Raw genomic sequence first — 12713 nt, 5'->3', positions numbered from 1 at the left:
CATTTCATGCTCCTAATACTTACAAAATTAGGAAAAGACAAAAAAGTGAATGCATCCTGGTGTGTGCTCCAAACAAACCTTGACTTGTCTCAGCTGACCTCTGACCTCCTCCTCCTTGTCTTCTGGTGTCCTACAGTCCAGACAAGTTAATGGACCGTCCCTGAACACTGCATCTGGGTCCAAAGACGAACCACTTAAAAACCAGAGTCTTTGTTGTGAGAAACCATTCTGCTGGTGAAATGTTTGGGCAAATGAGCCTGGATGCAGGAACACGAACACACACACACACACACACACACACACACACACACACACACACACACACACACACACACACACACAGCAGACTCAGGGTTGTGTTGGTGTTGCCTGGTGAATAATTACCTCTTTACAGCAATCAGAGCAACACAACCACAAACAGACCAGAGTCTTATTCTACAATCACTCCATATAAAGACAGAAACACACATACACACACACACACACACACACACACACACACACACACACACATTTGTGAAGATGAAACCTCATCTCATCTCATCTGATCAATGATGATAAATGCAGTTGAAAGTACAATATTTCCCTCCGTGGAGGAGAAGTGGAAAGTAGCATGAAAAGAAAACACTCAAGTAAAGTACATCAAAGTTGTTCTGAAGTAGTGAACTGCTTGAATGAAAAATTCTTGAAAAGAACTTTGGTACTAATTAAAGGCAGAGACACATTTCTGAGATGGTACAAGAGACTAAAATACATCCTAAAAAGACTGAAGGGAAACGTGTGGAGAGGAAGGTAAAAACCAGACTGTGTGGAAATCACCTGAAATCTGAAGACCAGGACGAAGATTTAACACTCATGAAACTAAAGCCGAGAAAAGCTTCGATTACAGAGTTCATCATCTCTGTTTAACACAGACTTTATCGGCTTCTCACACAGAAAATGAGTCACACTTTGCTCTCAACAGATTTATTATGCAGCCATTCAAACATTTCCAACAAGACTAAAGTGATTTGGCACTTCTGTAAATTTCGGTCTTTGTTAAACATTTATAAACCAAATAAATGAAAATTCAGCTTCTACCTTTTTTTCTTGGTCTGGCAGAAATGAACTGCAGGCTGTTTTTAGACTCATCTGGGGTCAGCAGTTCACCTCTGAGAGGATTTTATCAAATGTTTCTTACGAGCATGAGATCAGTCATTTGGATGAAAGCCAGGCGACAACCAGCAGTGATGCTGCCGGAGAAAACGTGTTAAAATACTGATTTCCTCACTGAAAAGACAAACGTTTGCCTCAGTTAGGCACAGAGACGGCTCTGCTGCTTCAAAAGACACAATAAAGGTTTAAATTCTCGTTTGGTTTTTGTAAAAAACAGTAAATATCTGGGGGGAGTGTCATGTCAAACGTTAAAAATATCACAGGTCAAAGAGAGTTTTTTCCTTGTTGCACAGTGGTGGAAAAACTCTAGCAAGTGGACCTTGCGTTCAGATTTCAACAAGAGTGAACTTTCTAATCCAAAGTCATCACAATGATCTCAAACAAAACAAAAAGAGTTTGCTATGATCATGAAACTTTTATCTTTCTATCACCTAAAACTTTAGAAATGGAAATGTTTCCTCTCGGCACAGTTTACAGTCAAACCCTGCTGTGTTTCTTCTTGATTCAACGAGACTTGAAGCTGTTGTGTCAGTTTGTCATTTTTACATTGAGTGGAATTTCCCTTTAAGAAAACATTCAACACAGGTGGGACATTAGCGATGTTCAAACTAAATATTTAAGGTGAAGCTTCACAGACATTATTGCACAAAAGCATCCACAGTCGTTGCATAGTCGTTGTGAGGCCTAAGGTACAAACAAAAACACATTGTACATGTAAAGAGAAGAGCATGAAAGGAGTGAATGTTTCTGACAGATTATGCTTTGGACAGAGTGCAAAGAGTGCGAATGAGTGAACAAAAGGCTGACGTTTCTGTCAGTTTGTCCACTAATATGATGACCTGACGAGCCACCAAAGCTTTGGTCTTAATCAGAAGAAGAAGAAAAAACACATACAAACTCATTTTCAAATAAACTCAATATAATTCTACGGCTTTTAACAACAAACACTATTTCCAGGCTAAACTTTCAGTGTGTAAAGAGTATGTTGGTTTTTAAAGCTTTTCATGGGGCAGACCATAATTATTTATAATTTGGCTGCTGATGATTTCCTCACCAATAAACCAACTGGTCTTCATCAATGAACAAGGCATCATCATCAGTATACAGCAACATTTCTTTGGTTTACTGGTCTCTGGATGTTTCTGAGCTTCTTGTCATGTGACCCAGAGGAGGAAATGAGAAACTTGTTTCTTTCTGGGAGGCTTTACGATAAAATGAATATTAGCTGTCTATCAACTGGAATGTAACTGGAGTGTGGTGGTGGTGGTTGAGGTTGGAACTTAAATAGGGGATTACAGACAAATGACATCACATTGTTAAATAAGAGAAGCTTTAAATAAATAAATGCTAAGATTTGGCTACTGGTGAAATGTTCCCAATAAGATCGACGAAAACCAAATTTCTTCACCAACGAACGAGACGACATCGTTAACATACTGTGACATTTTATGGTTTGTTAGACATTATCGGTGCCAACAAGCTGCTGAGCGTCTTGTCATGTAAACCAGAGAAGGAAATGACCAACAGCTAACCAAACGAGTGCTGCAGTAACTAAATCTGTGGCTCAAAACTTCACCTTATGGGTAGAAACGCCTAAACTTTGGCTACTGATGAAACTTTGGCTGAGAGACTGGCTACAACCAACCAGGCTTTATCAATGAACAAGGCGGCATCATCAGCATACAGCAACATTTTTTGGTTTGTACAAATTATCGGTCTTTGCATGTTGCTGAGCGTCTAATTGTATAAACCAGAGGAAGAAATGACGAGAAGCAAACCAAATCAGAGCTGCTGAAACTAAGTCTGCCTCTGGTAATTGATTTTGTTGATGGGAATAAATGGCTGGTATGATATGGAATAAAGTTTAACCAGGAGATTCAGATGAGCTGAGCTGTTAGCTTCAGGTCTTGTCACACTGTTGGTCTTATTGAACTACAAACACACACTGATAGTGACACATGCTTCTTTTACCACCCAAATAATCCTCAGATAACAACAAACATGAGGACACTGAAGTTTACTTAATTAAGATTAATTAGCTCTACTTCAACATCATCTGCCACTGGCAACATTTGTCCGTTTAACTGACAAAAACGAGAAGCTGCTGCCTGAATGTTACATTGGTCAAACATTAATGTTTGACTAATAAAAAAGAATGACAAGACACAAAATACTCAAGAAGAGTATTTTAGTATTTTAACAAAAAGGACTCAGATCCAAAACTGAGGTGAACCCTGGCTGCTGCAGAGTTCTGGGGCGTTCCAGCCTCTGTGGACAGTGAGGCTGTTTTCCTGCAGTGGTGTTGAGGCACTTTTAGTCGCTATGAGTTCCTGACTGCAGTGGCTGAGGATTGTTAAAGTTCAAAGAAAGGCTTAGTGCCTCACAGAGGATTAGTGGATTTACTCTGCAACACACAGGAAGAGGCAAGAAAGCCAGAAGGGGTACATATGTGTGTCTCCATTAAACAGGTTAGAAGTCACAGGTGCTGTATGTGAATGGGTGTATCGTATAGAAAGGGAGAATTCTTGAGGCATTTTTGTCCTAAACACAATTCCCTCGAATCTATCTAATTCCACGTTTCTGTATCGAGCACTCGGTTTTCCAGAGTTTTCCAGATGCTGGAAATCTGTCTCAAACCCACAAACTCCACTCTGGTATAAATAAAGTACCTTCCCCCAAACTGTTCCCACAGAAGTCCATTAATCCCAAAACATCTCCCACACCTGCCGTGTGACCACTTCAGGTTGTTGCTGTGTCAGCTTTCCTCCAGCCAGGAGGGGGCGTCCACGCCGGGGTCACTGAGGTGATCGCTGGCCTGCCGGATGTTTTGCTCCAGGAAGTTGTGACAAGATAAACTGTGAGCCGCAACGGCACCGTGGAACAGCCACAACTGGTTATGGAGGACTTTGACCTGCAGGCACAGTGAAAATGAAGGATCTGTCGAGTTGAAACCAGCTGGCATGTGAAACTCTTTAATTTTCTTCATTAAACATCAGCCCATCATGTATGCTGTCTCAGCCACCTCTGCACTGAACCACCTTAAAGCCATGTGCAGATCTGTGTGTCTAACTGAAGATCAATCACTTGATCAATCCAAAGAAAAGTTCAATCATTTTTCAAGCAAAAAGGCCAAATCTTCTAATTCCAGCTTTTCAAAGGGATCATTTGCAGTGTTTCTTTGTCGTTTGTGACAGTAAACTGAGTATCTCGTGGTTTGGGACTAATGATAATTGTGAACGATGAAATGCACTATTTCCAGGTTTACCTGAAACCACTGAGTCCTCTCACCTTGTTCTCCTCCAGCAGCTTGACTTTGATGGCCAGGTCGTCTCTGATCTTCTGGTACCTCTCCCTCTGGCTCTGAAAGTCTTTCTGGGCCTGCTCCAGTTTGGGCAGGGTGACAGCGTCCCGTGGCCCCATGTTCAGCTCCTCCAGGTCCACCCGGTACGCATCATACTCCACCCTGGAAGTTGGAGAAGTTGACACAGATATCTCCAGAAACAACTGAAATGGACCTTAATCACATCACAACAGCCTAAAAAGTTCTATAATTATCATTCAGCTTTTTTTTGCCAAATCATGTCATTTTCTTTTTCATTTCTCGTCTCCTTTGTTTGACCGCTGAACATTGAAACACTGAAAATATCTGGACATGACATGTAGACTCCTACACCCCGCTGACAGGAAACAGGAAGTGTTTTCCACCCACCTGGCAGCCTCGTACTTCTTGGCGTTAATCATAGTGTCCTCGATGGTCTTGTTGACCAGAGTGTTCATGTCGAACGTGAAGGCTTTGATGGCGTCCGTCAGAGTCTCTCCACTCTTAGAAAGAAACTTCTGAGCCTCTGCATTTACACCAAACTCCACCTGAGAGAGAAAGAGTGACCCCCCATTGATCAGGAGCTGATCGGACCCAATGACGGCACACGGGGGTCTTGAAACGTCCCGCCTGTTTTCACTGGCCGATCCATCATGGCTGCCTGATCGCTCCTCTTCAGAGCGTAAGAGTCACATCCAACATTTGATTTTCTGTTTCTACCTTTCTCTCCTAATTTCATCAAACCAGCACAGTAAGAACTTTCCTCCATTTCGTCCACTGCAGTTTTCACTTCCTGCCCTCCACCTGAATTTAAAGTCATGTGACTGCAAACAAACTATTGTAGTAGTAGTAGTAGTAGTAATAGTTGTACAGTAGCACCAATAAAAACACTTCTTAACACTCACATGCAGTTTTGGGGTTTTGAGGCTCAGCTCGCTGAAGGCGTCCCCCAGGGTCTTCTGGGTAACTGTGAACTGAGCGAGCTGATTGGCCAGCGTCTGAGCCAGCTTGGTCACGTTTTCGTAGCGCTGCCTGTCGTCTTTGAGCAGCTCGAGGCGAGGCTCCAGGTTCAGATCCACCGTACGAGATCCACGGCCGAGCTTCTCTGAGAGAGTCTGCCGGGTGCACTGCAGGCAGAGGGCGTCGCCGTTGATCAGACTGATGTTTATCGATTATATCTTCAACCAATGAGCAGCGACGCAGAGCCCAGTCTCACCTTGTAAGTGGTGATGCTCCACTTGCGGACTCTGTCCAGCTTCTCACTGGCTGGGTTCTTGTTGTTGCCTTGGACCACCACGGGTTCACTTGGTGGTGTCATTGGAAAGTCTGGAGGCAGGGTCAAAGGTCAGTGGAGAGTTACTATGGTGACATGTATCAAATAAAATCCTAACAGAGAGTCTCAAGTTGATGAGTTTAAGACCGTCTGTGTCAATATTTCTTACAGCTCATCTTTGATCGTTAGCGCTCTGTTAGCAGTGGTGAGCTCAGGCTGGAACGTATACAGAGCCAGTGTAAACAAATAAGAAGTATTAACAGAAATATTACAATACATGTTATACAAACCTTACCTTTGCTCTGCCCTGCTTCTGTGGTGACCTCAGGCGTGGCCTCAGCTGGACAGGAAGTAACACTGTTGTCTGAGTGGTTGCAGTTACTGTTTGCTTCCTGTAATAAAAAGGAGACAGGTGTCAGGTGCAGTCGAAGCCCGTGAGGTAAGAGCAGCTTGTGACTGAACACTCCGAAACATAACCAACAAGGAGGAAAAAATGAAATGTTCTGCTTTCAGATTTTCTCCTCACTGAGGTCCAGAGTTCAGCCGGGTCCAAGTTTTGTTCAGGCTGAAATGTGCCCAAGCAGGACTCAAGTTAGGCCTGTTACTTGTCGGTTTTAGACTGGTTCTGACCGTGCTCGGATCCCTTTAAGTTCTTTTTCTTGAATCGAAACGTCCACTTCAGGTTTTTCATGTGTCCTCTCTGTCCCTTTGTCCTCTGGACCCTTTTACTTCAAGTGGCAGCTGAATTTCAGGCTGGAGAAGCTGAGATTTGACTGCATGGTTGCAGGTTCAAGCTGGTATTTCAAATTTCCAACAGTTACTGAACGCAGCGTGAGCCTCAGTTCCAAGAAAAAGGAGCATCGCCAGTAACCAACAGTCAAGAGGTCAAAGGTCAGAAGTCACAGCACCGTGACGAGACCTGTAAGGATCACCGTGAGAACCGGAGCTCACAGGGTCCAATCAGAACCCAGATCAAAAGGCTGTGAGGTTGCCATGGAGATGATGACTCCATGTTGTGATTGGCGGCAGGCAAAGAGGTCAGAGGTCACTTGAACACTCAAGACAGGAAATAGCCACCTGACGCAGATGAGAGGTAACGAGACACACACACACACACACACACACACACACACACACACGCACACACACGCACACACACGCACACACACGCACACACACGCTGACACACACACCTGTGGAGGGCTCACTGGGCCGGAGGGATTTGGCTCAAAGTTGTTGTGTCGCATTAAAAAGACAGCGAGGCGTGTAGTGACGCAAGACGGGTCTGTGTAACACGGACACACAGACACATAGACACACACACACACACACACACTGACACACGGACACACGGACACACGGACACACACACCTTTGCTCTTTGCAAAGGTTAGTGAAGCCGGTGCGTGCCTGGCTTTGCTGCGTTCAGTGAGCTCTGCTGTAAAAACATGGACTTCTTTGTCTCTGTGGATGTTTTGAAGCCTTCAGGTCTGCAGTGAGGAGGCTTCAAAACACTGACAGCTGTCAATCATGTCGACGTGCCTGAGATCTCAGAGCTGAATCTTAAGGATCAGCATCGTGGCTGATCCAGGGATCCTCATGGATCAGTAAAATAAAGCTGGTCTCAGCTTTTCTTCCTCCTCAGACGGCGGGTGTTGCAGCGCTGCTCTCCTGAGTGACACCAAAACTAGAGCGTGTGAAGAAATACACAACAAACTGCTCTTAAACTTACTAATGAACAAACAATAACAGTTGAACTGGGTTCTGTCAGCTGCAGCAGCTTCTGTCTTCACACAGGAATCATGAGTTAGTGATGCTACACTGTTAGCACTGCTGGCTAGCTGCAGTGTGTGGCTGCATTGTCTGTCTCAAAGTTTGACGGGACGCTTAAGTCACCGGCTGGAGGACACCTGTACACCACCTGTCTCCCTCAGGTCAGTCAAACTGGACACTGCTTGGTATTAATTTGATGAATTTGAACTGTTGGGTGAAGTGTGAAATGTACGGTGGCCCTGAGAGCTCAACACTGCAAATGATGACAAAACACACAAATACAGACATGCTTCAAGTTTCCAGGGGACTCTAAACAGTGACGAACACACCTGGACACATGCTGAAGAAACGTCAGACACAGACAGACGTTTTCGTGCGTCTCACCCTGGGACGAGTCTCCTCCTCTGCGACGCCGGACGCCAGGCTGTCGCCTCCACTCTGCTCCGCCCCCTCCATCCTCTTGCCTTGTCCACTCTCCCTCTACTTCGTCCTCCTCTGGAGAAAAAAAAAAAATCCATCCACCATAAGATTCAAACCATTTTAAATACCTTGCTGCGACAAAGAGTTAACTTTAACACGTCACCAGGCTTTGGTACATATTTACCCTCTCTGGAGAATTATGAATATATTTACATCTATTTTTTAGATTTTGCTGAAGCTGCTGCAGGAAACTCACAATGATTGGCTGAGTGCTGATCATATGACTGCAGTTACATGACGTACATGAGTCTCATTTATGTGTTCCTGCATTGACACTTGTGTGTTTTACTCTGAGCTCCGTTAAACACTGAGTGATGCTGCCGTGTGATTGGTGGAGGCTCCCGATGAAGACTTTTCAGTGTTAATCAGATGCCTGCTATGAAGATGAAACCTACCCAAAATCAATTAAAAAGCACCTTTAACTGCATGAACACTGCTCAGCAGGAGCTCTGCGGTTCATCATGTACTTTGACAAGTCGTCTGTCGCCATCTAGTGGCCACGTTCAGCCCGTTACTGCAGCACGGACCTCCAAAATAAAAGCCCTAACATGCAGCAGTCGTGTGATTTCACACAGACAGACAGCGAAATGACAGAGAAACACCTTTAAAGAAGCCAAACTGTGTCTGTCTTTGTCCCCTCTGGTCTCTGGTCTCTAACCAAGAGACAAACACACCTGACACCAGCCAACAACACACACTGACAGCAGAACCAGCAGCCACATGAATAACGCACGAGGAACAAAATGATTGAAAGACTGAAACGTTTGATGAATGACGCTCAACCTCTGGACATGACAACAAGAGTGTTGTTCATATCTGACTGTGGTTTTCTCTGCTTCTGCTTATTTAAAAGGAAGATGAAAGTCACTTCTGCACAGAGGAGGAGGAGACACATGCGAACACCTGAAGCCTCGAATCAAACCAGGTGTGTCAGTCAGAGGAGCAGGAGCAGATGCCCCGAGACCCCCTGAAGTGAGCCCAAAACGAGTCCCACAAACTGGAGATGAACTGAAACACTCCACCTCCCTGCAGAGTGAACAGATTGGCAATCTGCACCTTTCTGTGGTCAAACTGGTTCTTGACGCTCTGTTTCATGCACGTGCAGACTCTGGACCCGTGTAACACCTGACTGCAGATCAGTTCACTGATAAACAACATCATTCTAAACTTATTCGGCAGCTTTCCTGTAAAAGCTACTTGAAAAAGCTTCCTTGTCAGTTGCCAGTTTATTAGGTACATCCAGCTACACCTGACAGTCCTGCAACAAATCCGCCTTCACAGAGGGGTGGACAAAATAGTAGAAACACCTCTCAGCATCAGCACAGTCTGACGTTAAGGTCCTCACAGAGGCTTAAAAGTGACAAAACAAGCGGACCGAGTGTGAAGAGTCATCGTCTGAAAACGTTCATCTGCCTCAAGCTAACGTTACTTAGCCACCAGCTATAGTTTGCTCCCACTTCAACTGTTTCAGCCCGTAACAGAGAGAGAAAACTGTGTTTCTGGAGCAATAAATCGTCAGTTTCCGCGTGTTAAAGACAGAATGAACAACTTTTCTGTGACATTAATGAGGAGGAACCGGCTAACAACAAACAGGGAGAGCAGCGGCGGGAGGAGACGGGTCAAACGCGTTTTACCTTCAGAGACAAACGGCTCCTCGTCCTCCGCCAAACCGTCCCAGTTTCTTCTCCTTACTTCTGTTTTTCGGTTAAATCCTCATGTTTAAATATTACAAACCGAACACTGAACCAAACTCTGATTAGAGAGTTATGAAACTGAAGCAAAGACAAGTCAAACATTCCCGGAAGTGTTTTTTTAAAGCCTTCTCTTCACATAAAGGACGCGCGTTTTACTTCCTTGTGTTTCCCGGTTGGGCGGTGATAGTTACCGGCCAAACCGGGTGTAATCAGAGCAGCAGGGAGAAAACATCTCATTTTCCTCGTTTTTGTCAACGTTTTTAATTTATACACATCATTAATTCTAAGATTATCAGAGCGAATTTGTTTAAAGTTCAAAGTTTATAAAAGTAACACTGACAACATGCAGTGTGTGTGTGTGTGTGTGTGTGTGTGTGTGTGTGTGTGTGTGTGTGTGTGTGTGTAAACAAGTCCAGAGTCTGTAAACTGTAAACAAGATTGAACTGCTGATGTAATAGATTATAATTGACTATACTTACTAGGCTGTAAACACGTATAAGGACCATGTGAACTTTAGTGTGTGTGATTTAGTTTGTATTCAACATTTTATCCACCGAACAAAGTCAGACCTTTCTTCATCCATTCTGTCTTTCTCTCTCTTTTACTCTCCTTTCTTTCTTTCTTTCTTTCTTTCTTTCTTTCTTTCTTTCAGCCATTGTAGGAGTGGTTAGTTTGAATTTCTTCCCTCCAATAGTTGATCAGATGGAGCCGCGCTGTTGTCGGTCTGGACCAATCAGCGCTCACGTCGCTCCGGCCGTTCCTTCATAAAGCCGCGGGTCGCGCTGAGGACTCATGTTTCAGCCGTAGGAACAGAGGAGGAAGATGGCCAGGACCAAGCAGACCGCCCGTAAGTCCACCGGAGGGAAGGCTCCCAGGAAGCAGCTGGCGACCAAAGCCGCCCGTAAGAGCGCTCCGGCCACCGGCGGAGTGAAGAAGCCTCACCGGTACCGGCCCGGTACGGTGGCCCTGAGGGAGATCCGCCGCTACCAGAAGTCCACCGAGCTGCTGATCCGTAAACTGCCCTTCCAGCGCCTCGTGAGGGAGATCGCTCAGGACTTCAAGACCGACCTGCGCTTCCAGAGCTCGGCCGTCATGGCGCTGCAGGAGGCCAGCGAGGCTTATCTGGTGGGTCTGTTCGAGGACACCAACCTGTGCGCCATCCACGCCAAGAGGGTCACCATCATGCCCAAAGACATCCAGCTGGCCCGCCGCATCCGCGGAGAGAGAGCTTAAACTGACCTGAGACCAGCCTACCAACCACACAAAGGCTCTTTTAAGAGCCACAGACAAACACTTAAAGAGCAGCGTGTCCTCCATGAGACCGTCTGTGGTTCAGAGTAACACTGCAGCAAACACAACATGTTTAAACTGACCATCAGTGACATCAAACTACCAAACTTCCCTCTGAACGTGGCAGTTAGATCTGAAGTTTGATTTAACAGAATAATGTCTGCAGGTGTGGTTAAACTACAGCAGTTACACCCAAAGAAAGACCAGACTAATCCAAGTGCTTGTTGGTGCTTGTTTTTAACACCTCAGCACCACAGCAGGGTGGTCCTATCCGAGGCAGTGCCACAGATCAAACCCAGAGGGGTTAAACTCGAGGCAACATGTTCTGCGGTCGGCTCGTGTTATGAACAGGCTTCTTCCAGGTGCTGGTGAATCTGTTACAGGAGCTGAGGACTTTCAGGTCATATGTGGTGTATACGTTCAGCTCTCTTCATCCCCATCCCCCTCATCATTCACAAGAACAAACTGTTTCACATTCTTAAAGCCAAATGTCCCCACCCCCGCAGAGCATAGAGACGGGAGGGATGATGATGAAGAAGAGGAGCAGCTTTTCTGCTAAACATAACGCCGTTTCCTGCCAAGCGAAGCCCTGAGACGTCAAGCAGCTGGCTGAGTGACAGGAAACAAAGATGATGATGTTACTGCTTCACGGTTACTGCGGCGCACCTGAGGTGGTTTCAAAGTGAGCATGAGCAGGTCAGGGCTGCCGTCAGGGTTTGGGACCTGATTACACTGACAAAAATGATGATAAGTACAATCAAAGATGTCAGTGAGCTAAATTTTGTGCTGCTAAGAGATGCAATGAAAAACTTTGTCTGCTATGAGGACTGGCACGTATATGCAGAACTTCAGTTTTTAGTGTGGGCTGAATTTGAGGAAGTCACATCCAGAGGTGAAGGTCTGCAACCCAAACTGAACCTTACTCGAACCTGTCAGAGGACTCTGCTGAGGCGTATTTATGTGGTGTCCTGTTGTTTGGTGTCGGTGGGCAGCAGAGCGGCTCAGAGGTTGGCATGGCTTCCTCATCGCAGCTGGTGTGTGTGTGTGTGTGTGTGTGTGTGTGTGTGTGTGTGTGTGTGTGTGTGTGTGTGTGTGTGTGTGTGTGAACTGCTGTACTGGGTTCGCTCCCAGTGCATGCTGGGATCTGCTGCACCTCTCTGTGACCTGGCCTGAACACACATCCAGGTATCATTTGTGTCACGTTGCATCCTGTTAGATGTGCTGTAGACTGTGCAGTAACTCAACTCGTTTGTAGAGAAAGTCCACGTATATTCAGCTGTGACAGCCGGGTACGACCTGCAGCTAAGAATGTGGTTCAACTCGTTAGCCAGCGAGCAACGAAACGCCTACACTGATGGATAAATGGGTGAAATAAATCGCTAGCTAAAAGTCATAAATAAGTGGCCAACTTGAGCGTTTTCATTTTTCGTGTCATTCTTTGGTCAAGTGTAGCTGCAGTGTGAGGGCAGTGATGTAGTTGCAGCTTTAGCAGTTTGACCACGTGAGCAGTCGTCAGCTGTAATCAATGGGTAAAAATGGGAAACTTAAATGTTTGCACTGAAGCACAACAGCAACAAAGAGCGACTCGACCACCAAAACTGGCCCATGCTGTCAGAGCGGGCGACTCATCGCCGCCAACATCACACCTCAAACGTGTGCTTCCTGTCAGGCCGACTGCGATGGAAACAGAGAACGCTTCAGCTCGGCCAGCGACGGACCGAAAGCCCCA

The 12713-nt window shown here is 45.6% G+C and overlaps 2 protein-coding genes across 2 annotated transcripts; one reads left to right on the top strand and one right to left on the bottom strand.

Annotated features, from left to right (window-relative positions):
* Nucleotides 1-962: 962 nt before the first annotated feature.
* Nucleotides 963-9793, bottom strand: LOC143317062 (arfaptin-1-like). Its single transcript, XM_076724999.1, has 8 exons — nucleotides 9635-9793; nucleotides 7905-8015; nucleotides 6043-6139; nucleotides 5691-5800; nucleotides 5380-5601; nucleotides 4865-5022; nucleotides 4444-4618; nucleotides 963-4066 (listed from the first exon to the last, which is right to left on the bottom strand). The coding sequence occupies exons 2-8, from the start codon at nucleotides 7974-7976 to the stop codon at nucleotides 3911-3913; spliced, it is 990 nt and encodes a 329-aa protein (XP_076581114.1). The 5' UTR covers nucleotides 7977-8015; nucleotides 9635-9793; the 3' UTR covers nucleotides 963-3910.
* Nucleotides 9794-10516: 723 nt separating this feature from the next.
* LOC143317075 (histone H3) lies at nucleotides 10517-10927 on the top strand. The gene has a single exon (XM_076725016.1). The coding sequence runs from the start codon at nucleotides 10517-10519 to the stop codon at nucleotides 10925-10927; it is 411 nt and encodes a 136-aa protein (XP_076581131.1).
* The last annotated feature ends 1786 nt before the right edge of the window (nucleotides 10928-12713 follow it).

This window comes from Chaetodon auriga, chromosome 24 (genome assembly GCF_051107435.1).
Source record: "Chaetodon auriga isolate fChaAug3 chromosome 24, fChaAug3.hap1, whole genome shotgun sequence".
In the NCBI taxonomy this organism is placed as follows: domain Eukaryota; kingdom Metazoa; phylum Chordata; class Actinopteri; order Chaetodontiformes; family Chaetodontidae; genus Chaetodon; species Chaetodon auriga.
The sequence above is the reverse complement of the archived record's forward strand: the minus strand, read 5'-3'. Positions and strand labels throughout refer to the sequence as shown.